This window comes from Panthera onca, chromosome E3 (assembly GCF_046562875.1).
Source record: "Panthera onca isolate mPanOnc1 chromosome E3, mPanOnc1 haplotype 2, whole genome shotgun sequence".
Taxonomy (NCBI): Eukaryota; Metazoa; Chordata; class Mammalia; order Carnivora; family Felidae; genus Panthera; species Panthera onca.
In genome coordinates, this window is record NC_138354.1 from 19531872 (window position 1) to 19551691 (window position 19820).

General features: G+C 60.4%; 2 protein-coding genes and 1 long non-coding RNA gene across 8 annotated transcripts in view; 2 read left to right on the top strand and 1 right to left on the bottom strand.

Moving 5' to 3' along the window:
• Positions 1–8428, top strand: SH2B1 (SH2B adaptor protein 1). 5 transcript variants are annotated; one of them, XM_081791720.1, is made up of 10 exons: positions 2–347; positions 2357–3384; positions 3645–3746; positions 3996–4087; positions 4200–4375; positions 6007–6219; positions 6404–6615; positions 6727–6954; positions 7366–7465; positions 7644–7758. In XM_081791720.1, coding segments are annotated over exons 1-10 (2298 nt in total). In that variant the 5' UTR covers positions 2–202; the 3' UTR covers positions 7646–7758. The 5 variants fall into 5 exon arrangements, with proteins under 5 accessions (XP_081647845.1, XP_081647846.1, XP_060504848.3 ...); XM_081791721.1 differs by having other exon boundaries at positions 5–347; positions 6727–6898; positions 7644–7784; XM_081791719.1 differs by lacking the exon at positions 7366–7465 and having other exon boundaries at positions 1–347; positions 7644–7978.
• On the bottom strand, positions 8406–13442 carry LOC132689275 (uncharacterized). The gene is made up of 2 exons (XR_009614947.2): positions 12951–13442; positions 8406–8754 (listed from the first exon to the last, which is right to left on the bottom strand). It is a non-coding gene; the product is annotated as an uncharacterized LOC132689275 (long non-coding RNA).
• The window catches only part of ATP2A1 (ATPase sarcoplasmic/endoplasmic reticulum Ca2+ transporting 1), a 15586-nt gene continuing 8141 nt past the window's right edge, over positions 12376–19820 (top strand). For both annotated transcript variants that reach the window (XM_060648864.3, XM_081791718.1), the window contains exons 1-9: positions 12376–12690; positions 13032–13049; positions 13449–13531; positions 14951–15055; positions 15749–15887; positions 17825–17905; positions 18764–18849; positions 19005–19302; positions 19495–19661. In XM_060648864.3, coding sequence (XP_060504847.1) covers positions 12573–12690; positions 13032–13049; positions 13449–13531; positions 14951–15055; positions 15749–15887; positions 17825–17905; positions 18764–18849; positions 19005–19302; positions 19495–19661 — 1095 coding nt within the window. In that variant the 5' untranslated portion in view covers positions 12376–12572. The remainder of the gene's footprint in view (positions 12691–13031; positions 13050–13448; positions 13532–14950; positions 15056–15748; positions 15888–17824; positions 17906–18763; positions 18850–19004; positions 19303–19494; positions 19662–19820) is intronic.

The following is a 19820-nucleotide window of genomic DNA, read 5'->3' on the forward strand; positions in this document are numbered from 1 at the left end:
GTCCCGACTTTCCTTCGAGAGGCCGCCTGGTGGCATCCACCCCCTGCCCATGATTGCTTTCGGGGTCCCTTTTAGGAGCAAGCGGAGAAGCCCCTCAGCCGTCCGAGGGTCACCCCCCTCTCAGCGCTCGATGGGTTTGCACGGACTAGGAAGGTGGCGGAACTGAGCGTATAGGCGCCCTTCCCTCTCGCAGCTCTTCTCTATGGTCGCTTCCTTCGGTGACGGGAAAAGGGGTCCCGGCGCCTGCGCAGAAGCGGCCTGGGGAGCTAGTCGCGGAGTGCGGGGGGAGGGGCAGGGAGCGGGAGCTGCCGCCGCCGCCGGAGCTAACCGCGGGGACCGAGATGCAGGTGGGACCGGAACCGGAACCCCCCCTCTTCAAGTACCTCTTCCCTCGCCGCGACCCGGCCCCGGCGCCTGAGAGGAGCCCTGGGTGGGGGCGGGCGTGGGGGGTGGGGGCAGAGGCAGGAGGGGCGCTCGGCCCCGGAGAGTGCAGCAGACGGGGCTGGTCCCGAGGCGGCTGCGGCCCCGGGGAATGGGCGGGTCGAGGGTGTCCAGGGAGTAGGGTCGGGTCGGAGTGCATTGACCACCGGGCCCAGAGGGTCCGAGCCGGGAGCGGAGCCTGCACCCTCCACCACCCGCCCTTCGGGAAATTTCAGAACTGAGCCCAGAGGCAGGTGCACCGGGGGAATGTGTCTGAGGCTTGCTTGGCAGAAGAGAAACTGAGTCACCAGCTCAGGAGCCGCAGGGTCAGCGGGCCTGAAGGGGGCCGGGTCTGCCAGTGGTGCAGAGGGTTGGGCGGGCCTGTGTGAGCCGAGGTGGCCACTGCCTGGAGATCGCTCTCCCTGCTGCGTCTGCACCTCTTGGCTCGGTTCCCCTGTGCTCCATGACTCTTGCGTCTCCTGGCTTCTCGTTGGTTTGGAATTGTCCCTGTGGTTGGAGCCATCTGAATGTGTAGGATCTAGGCCAAGGAGGAAGGGGAGGGGTCGCTGGTTGTGGGTCTGAGCAGGAGTCTGAGGTTTGGGGAGACTTTCCTGAGCTGTCCTCCCCGCAGCCCTGGTGCCAGTCATCATCCAACGTAATATGGGGGAGGAACACTAACAAAGAGCCATGGGTTCTAAATGCCAGGCCCAGCTCTGCCACTTGCTAGTTGTAAGAGGTTGGGAAGCCTCTTCCTTTCTCTGATTTCTCTCTTGGAAAAATTGGAACCCGTAAAGATAGTAATAACGGGGCAGGCATTTATGGTGTGCTTGCTTTCTGCCAAGCCCTGACAGGTTCCGTTTGATTCTCCCCGCGAGTCTAGGAGTTGGGGATCATGAGCTCTGTTTTATAGATACACGCCCGCAGTCCCGAGAGGACATAGGATCTGTTCAAGATCACGCAGCTAATAGGTGGCCGAGCTGGGACTTCATCCCAGGTCCAACTCCACGTCCCACAGCCTTAACCACCAGGCTCACCAGCCTTTAGGGCACCCTCCCCAGTGAAAGAAGAGGAAGTGAGAAACCCTAGGGCCCCAGCTCCCTGTTATGTTTTATTTACTTTGTGGCCAAGAAAGACTTGCCCTGACCCAACCCACAGTCTTCCCCCGCCTGGTGCTGCCTGGTGCCGCTGCTTCTGGGCCCCAGGCTGAAGGCACAAAGAACTGGGCTGTGGCCATTCCAAGCCTCTGTCACACCGTGCTGGGGTGCTGGGCCCTGGGGTCCGCTTTCAGGACAGTTCTGGTTTCAGTCCATCATCCATTCCGCCTCTTGACTGAGCAGACTCCCTCCCCAGAGCTGGACCTCAGGACGCTCGAGGCAGGGTCTCTAAGCGCTGCAGACCTAGCTCCCTGAGAGCTGGGGCAGGGAGGGGCTGTGACAGGCTGGTCCAGCCAGTCCCTGGGGACGAGGACTATGCAGGGGGCAAAACCGTAGACTTGGAGTTCTGAGACTTCTCTGAGCTTCGGTTTCCTCACCTATTATCAAGGTTATTAAAGCCTGTTGCAGGGAAAGGTAAGAACACATGGGAAGCATGTGATAAACCTCGAAGGACCTGTTTTGGAGAAGGGAGGTGGTGTGAGTGGTGAAGACTCCTTTTTAGAGGCAGGTGCTTTGCGGCCGCGTGTCGCTCCCGGAACCAGAACCAGGGGGAGTGGGTTGGGAAGGCAGCGGGGCAGGTGCACCTCCCTCCCCCCGGGGAGCCAGCTGAATGGGGTGTGTGGGGTGTGAGGCTCTGGGACAGGGAAGGGAGGCGGTGTGGTGTGTTCCCCACTGCTTTCCGAGGAGTCCAGACCAGAGTGGGGAGTCCGCTCGGGGTGGGGCTCTGCCCCCAGTCCCACCTCAGCAGTGACTCGGTGTATGTGCCTCTCTTCCTTCTGCAGCTGCTGTCGCTCACCCCGTGTCTTCTGGCCGCTTCCCTCTTTGCTGCCCCTCCCCACAGGCTCCCCCTCTCCACCTCCTGGGGACCATCATGAATGGTGCCCCTTCCCCGGAGGACGGGGCCTCCCCCTCCCCTCCCCCTTTGCCACCACCCCCTCCCCCGAGTTGGCGGGAGTTCTGTGAGTCCCACGCCCGGGCTGCCGCCCTGGATTTTGCCCGCCGTTTTCGCCTCTACCTGGCCTCCCACCCCCAGTATGCAGGGCCCGGGGCCGAGGCTGCCTTCTCCCGCCGTTTTGCTGAGCTCTTCCTGCAGCATTTTGAAGCTGAGGTGGCCCGGGCCTCCGGCTCCCTCTCACCGCCCATCCTGGCTCCCCTGAGTCCCGGTGTGGAGATCCCGCCACACGACCTGTCCCTTGAGAGCTGCAGGGTGGGCGGGCCCCTGGCTGTGCTGGGCCCTTCTCGATCATCTGAGGACCTGGCCGGCCCCCTCCCTTCCTCAGTCTCTTCCTCTTCTACGACCTCCTCGAAGCCGAAGCTAAAGAAACGCTTCTCTCTCCGCTCCGTGGGTCGCTCGGTCCGCGGTTCAGTCCGCGGCATCCTGCAGTGGCGGGGGACCGTTGACCCACCCTCCCCAGCTGGGCCCCTCGAGACCTCCTCGGGCCCCCCAGTCCTGGGTGGAAACAGCAACTCCAACTCCTCTGGCGGGGCTGGGACCATTGGCAGGGGACCGGTTAGTGATGGAACATCCCCCGGGGACAGATGGACTCACCGATTTGAGAGGCTGAGACTCAGTCGGGGCGGGGGGGCCTTGAAGGATGGAGCAGGGATGGTGCAGAGGGAAGAGCTGCTGAGTTTCATGGGGGCTGAAGAGGCAGCCCCGGACCCAGCCGGAGTGGGCCGGGGAGGAGGGGCAGCGGGGCCTGCCTCAGGGGGAGGAGGGCAGCCTCAGTGGCAGAAGTGTCGCTTACTGCTTCGAAGTGAAGGAGAAGGAGGAGGAGGAAGCCGTCTGGAGTTCTTTGTACCGCCCAAGGTGAGGCCCCGAGGAGGGTGGGGAACCACCGGGAGCGGGGCGATCGAGCCACCAGAGTGGGACAGCCCACACGCGTAGCCCTGCTCGCTTTGGTTTCTAAAGCTCCTGACTCTGGGGTAGCAGCCGTGGGCAGGACCGCAAAAGTAGTGCTGTGGTCCTTTGTCTGACTCCCTTAGGGCTCGGGAGGAAAGATGGGTCTCTGGAGGGAAGTGAAAGGGGGTCCCTGCACAGTTTGGCTCTTGCTTTCTTTCCCAACTTAGGCGTCTCGGCCTCGACTCAGCATTCCCTGCTCTACCATCACGGATGTGCGGACAACCACAGCCCTGGAGATGCCTGACCGGGAGAACACGTTTGTGGTTAAGGTAGGGGCTCTGGGCTCCTGCCCCCTCGGGGAGCGCTCGTTCTGGGGAGAAAGCTAGGACAGCACACTGAAACGAGGGACTTGGTGACAGGAGGTGCCAGTATGTTGCCCAGGGCCTCGAGAGTGTGTCTGTGGGGCAGTGGCCCCTCCGGGGGGAGGAAAGCGGGGGAGGGTGTTCTTGTTGTCAGCACGGGTGGCTAAGGGCCTCCGGACCTGGAAGTGGCCCGTGGGCCTCCTCTTGTCCCCATAGGTGGAAGGCCCTTCCGAGTACATCCTGGAGACAGTTGATGCTCTACATGTGAAGGCCTGGGTGTCTGACATCCAAGAATGCCTGAGCCCGGGGTGAGTGAGGAGCCTGACTGCTGTCACTGAGGGGACCCGGTGGGGGTGGGGAGCAGCCTTGGGGCTGTCACTGGTGAGTTGCCTCACAACACCATTTTCCCTGTCTCTGCAGACCCTGCTCCGCTACCAGTCCCCGCCCCATGACCCTCCCCCTGGCCCCTGGGACCTCATTCCTTACGAGGGAGAACACAGACAGCCTGGAGCTGCCCTGCCTCAATCACTCAGAGAGCCTGCCCAGCCAGGATCTGCTGCTGGGACCCAGCGAGAGCAATGACCGCCTGTCGCAGGGTAAGGGTGGAGCCTTAGAGCGCTGTGAACTTCAGAACCCCACCGTGCCAGGCCCAGGCCCTCCCTCCCGACTCTACCGCGCACCCCAGTCCCACCCCTCAGCCGCCTCTTGTCACCCACCGACTGCCCGTCCCTTGTCCCCGTACGTGCCACACCGCAGTTTGCCACTTAGAACCGTCGCCATCGCCGCCTCGCACGAACCCCGGGCGAACTCCCGTCCAGCCTTCCGTGTCCGGCCTTTTCTCCTTTTCCGTGAGCCTTGTGCAGATGTCCACTCTGGCTGGACATAGTGGTTCCCTTCTCCGAGCTCCCGGAACACTTTGTACACATCTTTGTTTGGTTCTTACTGTGCATTTCTGTACACGTGTCAACGGCACGAGATCTTCTCTCGACTCTGTACTTCTTGGCCTGACTAAAGATGCACAGAGCCTACCCACACACAGGCACGCCCAAAGACATGCATCTGCCTGGCCCAGTTCACCTTTGTAGACTCCATTATACTCTCTCTCCTGCTCCTCTGTTCTGGGTCTAGGGTTCATGGTGCCTGGCTGTGATCACTGAGGAAACAAATGGATTAAAGAATGTTGGAGCTAGGATGGACCTTACGAGTCATTAGGTCCAATCTCCTCGTTTCCAGACCCCTCAGGCAGCTAAGACCAGGGAGGGGAAATGGCTTTTCTGAGGTCACCTGAGAGTCACTGACAAAGACGGGGGCCACGCTGGTCCGCTTCCTGCACCACTACACCTGTCTTCTGAGCGCTGACAACGTACGCCATTGCCGTAGGCTCAGGCCTGCCACCAGCAGACATTCCGCAATGCCCTGCTACCTCCCTGACCTTGTGCGAGGCTCTGGGGCAGGATAGGGGAGCCTGGAGATGCCTGAGACGAGCTTCTTGCCTTCCGTGGGCTCCCGGTCTAGTTGAGTTGACGGGCTCTCGCTCCCTCTGGAAAGCAGGACGCTAACACGGAGAGCCTGTACTTAGTGTTTCTGAGCAGCACAGGCAGAGAGCTTCCCGGGAGCTCAGAGGAAGCGGAGAGTCGCGGAAGGTGGGATAGACAGGATACTACACAGAGGAGGTGAGAGGAAAGAACAGGGCTTGGAGGAGGAGGCAGAGGGCGAGAGCACAGCCCTGCAATGGGGGCGGGGGAGCCCTGGGCAAATCGGACAGGATGCTCAGGCTAGCATGGAGGGCACAGGGACACGAGTCAACGTGAAGGTCAGGTCGCCTAGGTTGGGCAGGTCGGTAGGAGGATCTCTGACGTCTCTGAGGGTTGGAGAGTTGGTCCTGAAGGCCGGAAAAGGACCCTATGTGATGTGAAAATATCCGAGGGATTCTTCGCGACGCCCACCTCCGCGACAGTCGCTGTCATTTCAGCTGTCGATTCAGAGAAACTAGAGGTGCGTTGGACTCCAGGCCCGGACGTCCGTCTGTGGTCCCTCAGCAGGGCCTGAGGCAGGAGTCGGGAGCCGGAGGGGGAGAACAGCAGCGGCCACCGCCGACAGAAGGACCCGGCGTTCCGGCCGGCCGACCGTGCCGGTGCGCGCAGGACAGGCTGGCTGGTGGCCGACCAGTCCTGGCAAAGAGTAGTTTCTCGGCTTCTCAACCTGGTCCTCCTCCCTTGTTTTCCAGGGGCTTATGGGGGCCTCTCAGACCGCCCCTCGGCGTCCATCTCCCCCGGCTCCGCCTCCATCGCCGCCTCCCATTTTGACTCCATGGAACTGCTTCCCCCAGAGTTGCCCCCCCGTGTCCCCATCGAAGAGGGACCCCCAGCGGGCACAGCCCATCCCCTCTCAGCTCCCTACCCACCCCTGGACACTCCGGAGACGGCCACAGGTACCAGAGGTGAGAGTGTGTGTCTGCGTCCGGGCCCGGTTGCCCGCCCTCGGGAGACTCTCCTCTCGGGATCCTGAAGGATCTGACCCGGGGGAGGGAGGTGACGTGTGAGGGGAAAGCAAGGCTTTTCTTCTCCCAGGATGGGGGAGGCTTCCCTGACACCCCGGTTTCCCTCCCTCTCTCCTTCCTGAAGGATCATTCCTGTTCCAGGGGGAGTCAGAGGGAGGTGAAGGGGACCAGCCCCTCTCAGGGTATCCTTGGTTCCACGGGATGCTCTCTCGACTCAAGGCCGCCCAGCTAGTGCTGGCCGGAGGCACCGGCTCCCATGGCGTCTTCCTGGTACGTCAGAGTGAGACGAGACGGGGTGAATACGTCCTCACTTTCAACTTCCAGGGCAAGGCCAAGGTGAGTGAGGAAGAGGCCGTGCGGCACGCAGTGAGCCCGCGGGTGGAGCGGGGGAACGTGGCCGTGCAGGGGAGAGGGGCTCCCGCTTCACTCTGCTCATCCTGCCCTCAGCACCTGCGCCTGTCGCTGAACGAGGAGGGTCAGTGCCGGGTCCAGCACTTGTGGTTCCAGTCCATTTTCGATATGCTCGAGCATTTCCGAGTGCACCCCATCCCTCTGGAGTCTGGAGGCTCCAGTGACGTTGTTCTTGTCAGCTATGTCGTGTCCTCCCAGCGACAGCAGGGTGAGCAGAGCAGGTCTGCAGGGGAGGAGGTGCCCGTGCACCCAAGAAGCGAGGAGGTGTGTGTGCCAGCAAGACGGGGCGGGGGGCTGTGAGGAGGAGAGGCTTCGTCAGGGAGAGTAGGGCAGAGCAGGCTCCTGGGTGTTGGGCTTTCGGAGGGGAAGCAGGACACTGAGGACGTAGGGAGGCAGAGGTTCCTCACTGGAGCCGGGAGGAAGCAGAAGCTGGGCCGGTGCATCCCCATTCCATCAGACCCCTCTGTTCCATCATCTGTGTGTCTCTTGGATCGGTCCTCTCCAGCCTTGTCTTTGCCCTTTGTCACAATCTCACCTTGGGCCTGCCCTCCTGGGGGATGCTCGGTCTGATCCCCCACCCCCTCCTCCCTCGATGTCTGACGTCCCTGTCTGATCTCTCCTTTTCCCCACCCCAACGTCCCATCTGTCCCCACGTTGCCCCTCCCCCTCCCCCAGGCCGGGAGCAGGCCGGGAGCCATGCAGGGGTGTGCGAGGGAGATCGATGCTACCCCGATGCCTCCTCCACCCTCATGCCCTTCGGAGCGAGTGACTGTGTGTAAGTGTGGTCCTCCTCTCACCGCCGCCCATGATCCATCTTCCATGGACGGGGGGGTTGCTCAGGAGACGGGATGTGGGGGAGATAGCACGTGGCTTCTGGGGGGATGAGTGCAGGGGAGGCCGCCGCAAGAGCTGGCCTCCCCTCCACAGTCTGTCTTCTTACCATTCCTATCCAGAACCGAACACCTCCCATGACCCACCCCAGCCCCCTGAACCCCCTTCATGGACAGATCCCCCACATCCTGGGGCAGAAGAGGCGTCGGGGGCGCCAGAAGTGGCGGCAGCAGCAGCCGCAGCAGCCAAAGAGAGGCAAGAGAAAGAGAAAGCGGGCAGTGGAGGGGTCCAGGAAGAGCTGGTCCCCGTGGTTGAGCTGGTCCCCGTGGTTGAATTGGAAGAGGCCGTAGCACCAGGCACGGAGGCCCCGGGAGGCGCTGGATCTGGTGGGGACCCCGGGGCCACCCCAGTGGTGCAGCTGCAGCAGTTACCACTAGGGGGCGATGGAGAAGAAGGGGGCCATCCCAGAGCCATTAATAACCAGTACTCCTTCGTGTGAGACACCCTACCCCGCTCTTTCTCCCCTCTTCTTGCTCCCCAGCCCTTAGTTCATGAGATTGGGGCTGGGCAGGGATGTAGAGGAGCGGTAGGAATCCCCTCCCCACGTGCTTCCTGACCCTTGACGGCCAAGGGCATATATGTTGGTACAAGAAGAGGTTCGAGAGCCCTGTTAACTCCCCGGTTCGTACACTACAGGCGCCCCATCCCCTGGGCAGGGGATTTGGGCTCCATTACCTCCCTGAGGGGCTCTTATGGTCAGCCCCACCCCTGGGGGCCTTTTCCCCATTAACCACCCCCCCAGCCCGAGGAAGGGTGAGGGGGAAGGGCTGTCCGTTATACTAAGGTGGTTGTTGTTGTTGTTTTAAACAAAATGGAGAAGCATAAATAAATAAAAGGGTTTATCTCAGTTCCGTCGTGATGGCTGTGGCCACTGTTTGCAGCGGGGGCTGGGGCAGGTGGGGCAGGAAAGCAGCCCACTCGGCGTTGCCCACTCCAGAGCTGAGAGGCCAGAAGGCTGCGTCAGGTCAAGTCCCTGTTGCCCTCTAGCCCTGTGCTTTCGGCCCATTGCTCCCCCGTGGGCGGTCCTGTTTGTTGAGCGGTAAGTGCAGAGCCCAATAGTGCTTCTCGGGGTTTGCGGCCAAGTTCTCTTAACGGGACCGGACAGTGAACAGCAGGATCGGCAACCTCCAAGGACCCTTCTTGCTCTAAGTTCTTTAGTTAAGGCTTCCCACCCTAGGGAGAAAGCAGGCAGAGGGAGATCGTGGGGGCGGGGTTGGGGCATAGTGGCCGTGTTGGCAGAGGTTGAATGTGGCAGCCACAGAGTGGCTGCAGAGGGGCCCAGGGCAGGCTGGCTGCTCCCCTTCTCGGGGCCAGGCTGGCAAGCTGGGGGGTAGATGACAGAAAGCACTGGCTTTCACTCCTAGCTTTTCCTCTCCTTTGCTGTTTGGCCTAGGCCAGGTGTTAGCCTCTCCAGGCCTCAGTATCCTCACCTGTAAAATGGGAAGTTTCGTTTGGGTTGGAGCTGCTGATGATTTGCTTGGCCTGGATAGTATTTCCATTGGGATTTCACCTACAAGTTCAGATGACTGCCTTCTCCAGAAAATCAGAAGATCCACCCTCACGTGCTCCTCCGCTCTCTTTCCACATCTGCTCCATCCCTACTGGCCCACTTCACTCACGTGGCCTTCCCAGCCCCGTGGGCAGGAGTTTGCAACCCCTTTCACTCCTTGCAGCGCCCCCATTAAACCCAGGCTCTGCTCTCTGAGCTGAATTGCAGCCACGGGTTTCCCAGCCCTGCGGGTGGTGGGTGTCCACAAGGAGGGGCCGGGTTCCGAAGAATCCCGCCTGTCGTGCTTCGCCCTCTCCCCTCCCCACCTCCACCCAGCGCTGCCTCTCACCTTCCTTCCCCGGGGAAGCAGGGAGCCTACGTTCTCACGCCCCTCAGCCACCGTTTCCCACCTCCAGGAGGCCCTACCCATGCTTATGACCTTGCTATTCTGGGCCTTGCGTCCTGTTGGGAGATGGACAGGAGACAGCTGGGCTCACAGGCCACCCAGGCTGGGGGCTAGCTGGGGGAAGCCTGCTGGCTCTCCCAGTTTTGTCTAATCCCTGGGGCTCCCCCACACCTTGGCCTCAGGAGACTGGGGATAGACTTGACCTTGCAAAGGAGGGGATGGTATGGACATCTGGGTGCTGTATTCTGGAAAGTGAGGTGGTGAGTGAAGGCTGTGGCGCCCCAGGGTAAGCAGGACATGATCCCCTCCTAATCTAGCAGCAACTGGTGCTATGAGGCTCCCCCTCCCCCTAAACCCCGCCAGCCAGCGTCAGGAACCTGCCTTCTGAAGTGGGTGGGGGAGGGGGACAAGGAGCACCCCGCACTCCAGGACCTGCATGTCTTGGCTGGAAGAGCCTCAGAGACTGTTTCCCTCTAGCCTTGCTATAAGGATGGTTGAGCTGAAGTTCGGGACCGGTCAGGGAGTGGCCAGGCTCTGTGTCCCTGTCCTTCAGGACCAGGCCTCTCCCATTAGCTTCAGCCCTCATAGGAGGGGAGGCACACCCACAACCGTGGGCTTGGAGACCCCAGCGGGAGGGATCCAAGAGAACCAGTGCCTTCCCGGTCCGCACCCCCAGGCTCCCTGACGGCCAGCCTTTTGCAGCTCTTGTCGTGTGGCTCTCCCTCTCTGGCTTCAGCTTTCCCTCTGGGAAGTTGGGGGAGGTAGGAGTCACCTTAAAGGGCCCGGCTGGCAGCAGTGTCCTGTAAAGCCTTCCTCCCTTCGGCCTCCTGCTCTCAACTCCCTCAAAGCTGCGATCCCTCCAGTCTTCCCCCCCCTTCTCCATGTTTGGGCATTCCTGCTCCTTTAAGACTGTGCCCCTGTCACTTCTCCAGGTGGTGGCGGGGAGAAGCCAGAGAGCACCAAAAGGCTTGGCAGATGCTGAGCCTGATTCTGGCCTAAGAAGGTGGGTGCTGGGCCAGATGGAGGTGCCTGTGGATGTGACCCCACTGTCTGAGCACCCATCCCCAGGTCACAGCTTAAGGGAGGGGTTTGTTAGAACCATGAAAAGGGGGACAGAAGGAGCACCGTGTCCTCAACTCACCCAGAAGGCTCCCCTCCCCCCCAAGTCCAGGCAGAGAGAAGGATAAGTATGGGGGGCTAAATCCTTAAGTGCCACCCACCCCTGCTGGCCAGCCCGCTCCCCCAAAGTGAGGATACCCTTTCCTTTGCTCGCCGTCTCCTCTGTCATTGTCTGCTTAGGAACTTGAGTGCCAGGGAGGGAAGCAGCCTGGAGAACCCTTTCAGTGGCCCGGACTGCTGACTGTCCATCTTAGGAAGCTGGAGGCCTAGATGCAGGAAGGACTTGAGGCTCCTTCTTCCCTTCCCTGACCTTCCACTGCTACTCTCACTGAACCTCTCTCCTCTCTCCGCCCTCCTTTCCTCCCCTGCCCACAGCCCAGGCTACCCTCTGCTCCTCCAGCAGCTGCCCTGGTAGCAACCAAAAGACGCCCCCATCCCGGAGCAGGGGTGGGGGTGGGGGGCTCAGAGCAGCTGCTTCTACGAGGAAGCTGACACCAAGGCCAGCCGCTCAGCAACAACTTGTGGCTTTGCACCCAGCCCTGGGCCCCCACCCACCTGGCTGCCGCATGCCAGCTCCCTGCTGTCCCTTTTCCCCATTGCTGCTCAGACTTCCCTCTGACCCGGGCAGCCCTGTCTCTGTTTCCCCAGCTCTGTTCTGTCCTTATTTCCCCTAGACCTGTCCCCATCAAGCTGCCCCCTCCCCATTCCTTCCGTCCGGGACCTCTACCCTATCCAGCTTCCCAGCCCCCTTCCGTTGACACCCCTTCCTCCCTCATGCCTCTTCCTGTGGGACGTGCCCGGCACCTGAGCAGCTCTGACCCTCTCTCCCCTGGAGGAGATACTTCAGGGTCGGGGGGAGTGCAGACCACACATCATCTGGGGTCTTCCATGTGAGACCCTTGAATTAAAGAATACAGTGGGGGATGAGGTGACCCTCATTCCATGACTGGGGGTGACTCCCGCCCCCAGCCTGAAACATTTATCCCTCTCCCTCTGCCATCAGCACATTCTGTAGCCTCTTGGATTACCTGGCTGTCTGGGTATCCCATTTTCTTGGGGGGGGGATTCCCTATCAGGGATGGGGGGGCCCCCGAAGGCTACATTCCCAGAGGCTGAGTTAGAGCAATGGGGGGGGGGGGTAGTTTGGGGGAGAGACAGGCAGTCCTGGCTTTGCTCACCAGGGCTTGGACACTAAATCCCTTGTTGATGGCTGCAGCAACCCCTCCCGAGGGTAGGGTTACCATCTTCTGCCCTGTCCCCTTGACCCTCTCCCCTCCCTACTTCCCCTTGTCCCTCTAGAACCATTTCCTCTGGCCCCCAAAAGGATGTTGTCCCCCTCTCCAGTCCCCTGCAGGTTGGAGTATCTGCAAACTGGATGAGGAAGAAGGAGACTGTCACAATAGAAACAGGTTGAGAGTGGGTGGAACGGGATGGGGGTCAGGGAAAGAGAAGGGTGGAGGCCTGAGGGTAGAAGTGGGGAAGAACTGGGGGCATGAGTTTGGAACAGGAAGTTCCGTACAACCGAGGAAGTCCAGGCAATTGGGGGAGGGGTCAGCAGAAGACAGAAAGTGAAGTCTTTCCCTGCCCCCCCTTCCCTGGGGCTGGGGCCACCTTAGCTTCCCTCATGAGTGACATCTCAGGCTGCAGCCCCACTGTTCCCCCTCTGTCAGCAGAAATATCTCTCTTCTGACCCCTCCTGCTGGAGTCTTAGCCAGCCAATCCCTGATCTGGGCGGGGGGAGCCTGGCCCCCCCTACTCCCTCATAAGGACCAGCTGGGGGCTGGGGGGGTGGCCGGCTGCTGCAAGTGGGACGGGGGTCAGAGCTTCGTGGAGGGAAGAAAATCCTGGGGGGGGGCAGGAGAGAAAAAACAAGAAACCCAGACAAACAGGCAGTTGGACGCACTGAGGAAGACCCCCAACGCGTGAGAACTCCCCAGAAGGAGCACACCGCCCCCTGGCCCCCAGGAAGGGAGCACAATGGAGGCTGCACACTCCAAGACCACAGAAGAATGTCTGGCCTATTTTGGGGTGAGCGAGACTACAGGCCTGACGCCGGACCAAGTGAAGCGGCACCTAGAGAAATACGGCCCCAATGGTAAGTGTCTCTTAGATGAAAGGCTGGTAACGCCCTCTTGCTCCCCCACAACACAGACATAGACGCACACTCACACACTTAGACACACTGGAGTCTCTCCCTCCCGAGTACCTCAGGGAAGAGGTTGGCCATGGTCCGGTGACTGCAGGGGTTAAGAGGATACTGACAAAACAGGGTCCCTGAGGCTCAGAGTTTTGGGAGGTTTTCTGGGATGACCTTGGTGAACCTCAGATGCCCTTTTGGTGACCTGATTCTCTTACCTTAGCCCCAGAATCCTGGGGGGGGGGGCATTAGACTGAGCCCCAAATGAATGTGTCCTTTTCTTCTTTTTCCCTGGGTAGAGCTCCCTGCTGAGGAAGGTAAGTTACTGGAGTCTCTGGACTCTCTTAATGACACTCCTCCCCACACCCCCCACTCCCTTCTCCCCACCTTCTCCCGACTGACTCCTGGGGCAAATACCCTCCCCAAAGGTTAAAGGCTGGCTGGGGGCAGGAGTTTCCAGGTACTTTCTCTGTGAGGCCTCCAGCCCTTGAACAACTAACCACAACTTTGGGGAGCCTGTTTCTGGACTCCTGGCGAGCTCCCTCAGTCCTTCTCTCAGTACCAAGCGGCTTGCCCATCACCCCCAGAACCTTCCTGCTTAGGCTGTGGAAATCAGGCCACTCTCAGCCCCTGGATCCCAGCCTGCACCCGGAGTCCCAGCCATTCATCCACCAGACCTTAACCGTGGGGGCCCCCTCCCCTGCCTCTTCTCCCAGGGAAGTCCCTGTGGGAGTTGGTGATAGAGCAGTTTGAAGACCTCCTGGTGCGGATCCTTCTCCTGGCCGCCTGCATTTCCTTCGTAAGTGTGGGAGGGCATCTGGGGCCGGCCGGGTTGTGGGTCCGGGATCTGGAGCATCCACGGGGCCGCGGGGGGCGGGGGGCGGAGGGTGGGGGCTCCGGCCCCTCTGGTCCAAGCCCTCGGCATCCTGTTCCCCAAACCAGAGCCGAGGAGGGTATGGGGCGGGGAGGGGGGCGTGCTGATGCGCATACGCCTCGGTCCTCCCCACACCCCACAGGCAGGTTTTATTTTAAGCTTTAAGGGTGTTCTCGGCCAAAACACTGAAGCTAAGCCACCCCCGCAGCTTCAAGGGCTTCGAGGGCTCGGGTTACCCCCCTCAAACGCTGGGCTCCCCGGCTCAGGGCTCAGACCCGGCTGCGCTCAGGCCACCGCCGCTCCCGGCATGCCCCGGGGCGCACAGCCGCTCCACCAATCCCCGTGCCTCCTGGCCCCCCTGCCCCGCCCTCTCGGCGCCGATTGGTCAGGGCAAAGACTCCCTCCCAGAGGCGGGAAAGAGCTGCTGGTGTGAGGGTGCCCCCAGATGTGCCAGAAGGCCCAGCCGGACCCCTTCCCTGTCTCCCGGCTTCGCTGCCGGCCGCTGTCCAGACTGGGACTCCTGGGGCCCCCCCTCCCCCCTTCACCCCGCTGGCCTGACCTTACTCGCCCTCGCCGGGCCCCTCCTAGCGGCAGGACCAACACCTGTCTGGGCTCCTCGACACCGAGCACTCCAGCAGCCCATGTTTTAGAGTTTCCTCCTTAACATCTTAGTCCTGCTGGAAGACAAGACTGGGGGCCAAGATGTCTCCCTGTCCCCTGCTCTCCGTCATGGAGGCCCTGGAGGCCCCTGAGTACTAGCTGGCAGGGCCTCCCTTCTCCCTTCTCAGATTTGCTCCTTGACATTTGCCTGTAGCTGTTGCCCGGCAGTGGCAACAGCTGGGGTGGGGTGTGTACAGGAGGCCCCGTAACACTATCCCCCCTCCTGCTCCCTCATGAAATTGGAGCTTCCCTGCCTTGGGCTGTTGGGGAGGGCTGGCGGGAGGGGGGGGGGGGCGGGGGGGCAGCGTCCTCGAGGACCACAGGGTTTTCCCTGTGGAGTTTTGTCTCCCATGGGATGGATGTGGTTGTGGGGGGTCGCTGGCCTGGGTGTCCTGCGAGCTTTGTTTCCAGGCCAACAGCTCTGCCAGGGAAATCCGAAAGCATTCCCAGTTAAACCCTGAGCTGTACACGTCTACACCTGCACATTCCCGCTGCATAACAGCTGTGGCTGTGCCCCTGTGAGTCTGCACTTTGGAGCGCGTAGGACCTCAGACTGATGGGGGGCTGCGGTACCCGCGTGATGCCCAGCCCTGTTGCCTCCTGCACACTTTCGCAGCCTCACTGCCTTTCTTTATGTGTTCAGGGGGCTATATCACCTGTTATTCTCCCTTCCCCTGCTCCCAGGTGCTGGCCTGGTTCGAGGAAGGTGAAGAGACCATCACTGCCTTTGTTGAACCCTTTGTCATCCTCTTGATCCTCATCGCCAATGCCATCGTGGGGGTTTGGCAGGTTAGCAGTGACCCCGCCTCAGTCCTCACATCCTGACACTAAACGTGAAGCCATCCTCCCTCCCAGTCTCCTCCTCCTCCGTCACTTCCTCTGGGCTTGCCTTGTTCTCTGTTCCTAATGCCAGGTTTGGAAAGGGGATGGAGTGTGGGAAAGGGGGGGCGGGGGGAGACTGGTGTTCCCACTGTCACTTGCTGGCTGGATAACCCAGGCAAGTTCCTTCACCTCTCTCAGCCTCAATTTCCTCATCCATAAAGTGGGGTTAACAATCCTACCCCTCAGAGTTGTGGTGAAATGTACCAGGATGAGTGTGAAGTAGCCAGCCCCGTGCCTGGCATATAGTAGCAGCTCAATAAATGTAGTTTGATTTTCCTTCTTACCTTACCACCCTCTACTTTTCCTGCCCCTTGCTTTCAGATTTTTTTTGATTCTCTTTTCTTCTCTCCTCTGAACATCCTTACCTGTTTTCAGCCATAAGTGACAGTTTCCTCGACACACACACCTACCTTCACGTGGTAGGTGTGTCTTACTCCCCTGTGTCAGAAGTCAGGACTGCATAACCTGCTCTTCCTCTGTCCTGTCCCTGTTTCTCCGAGGACTCTGGCCCCTGCCCCTAATCCTCCCCGGCCAGTCCCCTCCCCTTCTACAACCTTCCTCCCTCTGATGACCCTCCTCTCCTCCACCCTGTCCCTCCAGGAGCGTAATGCAGAGAATGCCATTGAGGCTCTGAAGGAATATGAACCCGAGATGGGGAAAGTCTACCGGGCTGACCGCAAGACAGTACAGAGGATCAAGGCTCGGGACATTGTCCCCGGGGACATTGTGGAGGTGGCTGGTGAGTGATGGGAGTGAGTGGTCCAGGAAGGGAGGCCTTGAGTTCAAGACAGGGAGGATGTGTATGTTGAGGGTGGGGGCCCCTGATCCTGGTGTCCGGGAGGTAGCCAGGATGGTGGAACCTTTGCCTCTCCTTCCCAGACTCCTCAGGAGGTCACCCCAGGGCACTGTGGCCGCAGCACCCCTCCCCGTCAGAGTCTCAGCAGGAACAGCCAGTCCTGTCCCTGACGCTCCAGGCGGACCCCTTGCTCCCCCTCCTCTCACCCAGCACTTGCAAGCAACAGGTGGAACCTAGTCCCTGCCAATGGCCCCGTCTCCACCCCCCTCCCGAAGCCTGGCTTCCCGCTCCTTCCACCCACCCCCAAGCTTGGTCAGCTTTAAATCTTGACCTCTCAGTGCCCTTGAGGCCTCTTGAAGGGGAAGGAGTGAGGGTAGAAGGGAGGAGGGGGGCCGAAGGCTCAAGCCCCCAACCATGTAAGGGAAACTCAGGGCCCAGCAGGGAGCACGGGACCTGGGAGGAGGGAGCTCAAGGAGGGGCCCCGCCTCTCCGGTGAGGGACACTTAATGCCTGACCAGGGAGGGGTGGGGGCCGGGTGGCTAAGATTACTGGGATTCTGCCCCCTTCAGCGGTTTTTATATTGGCCCCGCACAGGCCTTCCCACATCTCTAGGGCCCTGGCATAGGGGGATGGATCTAGGCCTCCTTCCTTCCACAAGACTCCCAAGTTGCCACCATGGGCAACCTGGGGAGAGGGAGGGAGGGCGGGCTGAAGACCCCGCTGCGCCATTACAGGGCCGCCCTGCCACGGTGACAGTTTGGAGTCAGCGCCATGAATGTCTATAAATATCGCTGGGGCTTGGGTGACAGGGTGTCCCGCCCAACTCCGTGGCCACCTCCTCCCTCCTCCGTCAGCTTCCTCCGGCATAGGAGGAGGGACCCTAGAAACAGGGAAAGGGAAACGGCCCCGCGAACCCTGTCCCCAGTACCCTCTGTGGGACCAGGCGGGATTAGCAGAGCCTGTGGGGGGTGATTAGCCTCCCCAGAGGCCCTGAAGTCCAGGGGGGCGTTACCCGCCTTGTCAGCCCACCCACGAGGTGGTTTCCCGTACTGACCCACCCCCGTGGATCTCCCGTGGCCTGCCCCCACGCTTGCTCAGCTTTCCCCAGCCCACCCCCTATTCCTTGTTTCCTGCAGACCTCCCCTGCTCTCCCATCATCTCCCCAGCTCAGCTCACTCACCGAGGCTTCCTGCCTTCCCTCAGGTGCTCAGACCAGGGCCTGGCGGGTTTCTAACGTGCCTGCGGTCGTGCGGCCTCCGCCAGGCCCTGCTGGACCTGCGCCCTCTGCCCCTGCGGCTCCTCCCTCTCCTCCTGCTTCTTCCCTTCTCCCCCTTCACCCTTGCTCCAGCTTTTGTCCTGCTTGACACTGATTTTCTCAATTTCCATGTTTTCTCCCGTTTCTTGTTGTTCCCCTGCCCCATGTTTCCATGGCATTCTCTCCCCCGGATGCGCGTCCCTCAAATTTACCGTTTTCTTCAGTTCTTTTCTTGCTCTTCTCTCCTCACTTTTCTCCCTCTTGTTTCCCTCTCTGTTTTGCTGTCCCGTTACACAACTGGACCATTCCTAATTTTCCTTTTGGCCACTCGGTGCACATTATCCAGCACGTGCTATGTGCCAGGCAGTGCCCAGGGCCCACTCACGGGCTCACAGCCCCAGGGGGAGAAAAGCGACAAGGGGGCAATTGGAATGAATGTGGGGGGGGGGGTGCTTGCTAGGGCTTCAGCAACCCACACCAAGGGCCTGACACAAGCCCAGGGTGGGCACCCAGCCCTGGCGACCTGAAGGACGAGGTAAGGTAGTCAGACAAAGATTGGGCTTTTCTTGGGAAGGAAGAAAAGTCCTTCCTCAACTGACTTCACTCTTGTCTACTCTTCCCACAGTGGGCGACAAAGTGCCTGCAGATATCCGGATCCTGTCCATCAAATCCACCACCCTCCGGGTCGACCAGTCCATCCTGACGGGTCCGGGGGCCTGGGTGGGAGGATGCTTCATGCAGGGGGCGGGAGGGGAGGATTTGAAGAGGCGGGGAGCTGAGGGGACACACAGGGAGGAAATTCCAGGTGGATGACAGAGAACACCCAGCAACACGACCCACTCAGAGTAGCTCAGCTTTGTTCACTGTCGCAAGCCTGAAACAAGGGGTCATGGGAGAGGGCAGGATGTTTATGCTGATGGTCCACTCTCCAGATGGTCATTGACCCCGTCCTTCCTCATGGGCATTCAGACACCCAGAGAACTCACCCGTTCCCTCAAAAGCCCCCAAGTGAGGAACCATAGATTCTAGGACATGATGGAGGGTCTGGATGGTTAAAACCACAGCTGCTTCTGTTTCTCCACTGGGAGAGAGAGGGTAAAGAGCCAGTGAGCCTTCCCTGTGGGCCAAAGAGGCAAGGATGGGCCGGCCCGGGGCAGCTCCCTGAGCCCCTGCCCAGTGGGGTGAGGGAGGCACGGTAGGGACGTCTCCTTCCCAAGAACGTGCTCTGTCGTTGACTGTGCACCTACACATACGTCAGCTCGTTCGATGTTCGCCCGGACCCTGTTCCGAAGTCTATATATATATTGCCTCCATTTTACAGAGGAACAGAGGTTAAGAGATCCCAGTCTATGCAGCTTGTAAGTGGTTAAGCTGGGACTCAGGTCAACTTTTACTCTAAGTGTGATGGATTTCCCATCACTTTTTCCAGAGTTCAGACTTCCCCCAGAACTGCTGCTCGGTCCTTACCAGGCCCTGTCCTGCCAAGCAGGGCGGGAGTTAGGGGCGGGAAGGATGGGAGAAGGACATGATGTCATCTGAAAACCCCTTGGCTCCTTCTCCACAGGCGAGTCCGTATCTGTCATCAAGCACACAGACCCTGTTCCTGACCCCCGAGCTGTCAACCAGGATAAGAAGAACATGCTTTTCTCGGTGAGCCATGCAGGGCCAGCTGTCGTGTGCTCAAGCCAGAGGCCCCGGTGTGGGAGGGACATGGCGGCATGAGAAGAGATGAGGCCCGCAGTTGGGAGGATGCGGCGTGAGGGTCGCCTCTCGCCTGATTCCTCGCCTCTCATTCACCCTCTCAGGGTACCAACATCGCAGCTGGCAAGGCCTTAGGCATCGTGGCCACTACTGGTGTGAGCACCGAGATTGGGAAGATCCGTGACCAGATGGCTGCCACGGAACAGGACAAAACCCCTCTGCAGCAGAAGCTGGATGAGTTTGGGGAGCAGCTCTCCAAGGTCATCTCCCTCATCTGTGTGGCCGTCTGGCTCATCAACATCGGCCATTTCAACGATCCCGTCCACGGCGGCTCCTGGTTGCGGGGTGCCATCTACTACTTTAAGATTGCCGTGGCCCTGGCTGTGGCCGCAATCCCAGAAGGTATGGCGAGCTCTCTCTCTCCTCCCATCGGCTAATCTAATCTGCAAAGACCCCTTTTCCAAGTAGGGTAACGTTTACAGGTTCCAGGGATCGGGACCTGATTGCCTTGGGAGCTATTATTCAGCCTACCACACAAGGTCTCCCTCTCTCCCCTGTCACTGAGTCCTCACTCCTTCCTCTTCCTCCCCACAGGCCTTCCTGCGGTCATCACCACCTGCCTGGCCTTGGGCACCCGGCGGATGGCAAAGAAAAATGCAATCGTGAGGAGCCTGCCCTCCGTGGAGACTCTGGGCTGCACCTCCGTCATCTGTTCCGACAAGACGGGCACCCTCACCACCAACCAGATGTCTGTCTGCAAGGTCAGGGAAGGGGGGCAGCTCCCTCTCCGAAGACTGCCTTTGGGATGAAATGAGCCCTTCAAAGATGGGGTTACCCCTTCCTCACTGGCGGCTTCTCATTCTGGCCGGGGAAACAAATGCTCAGAGGGCAGGTAGAGTGTGATCAGCCAGCTGCGAAAA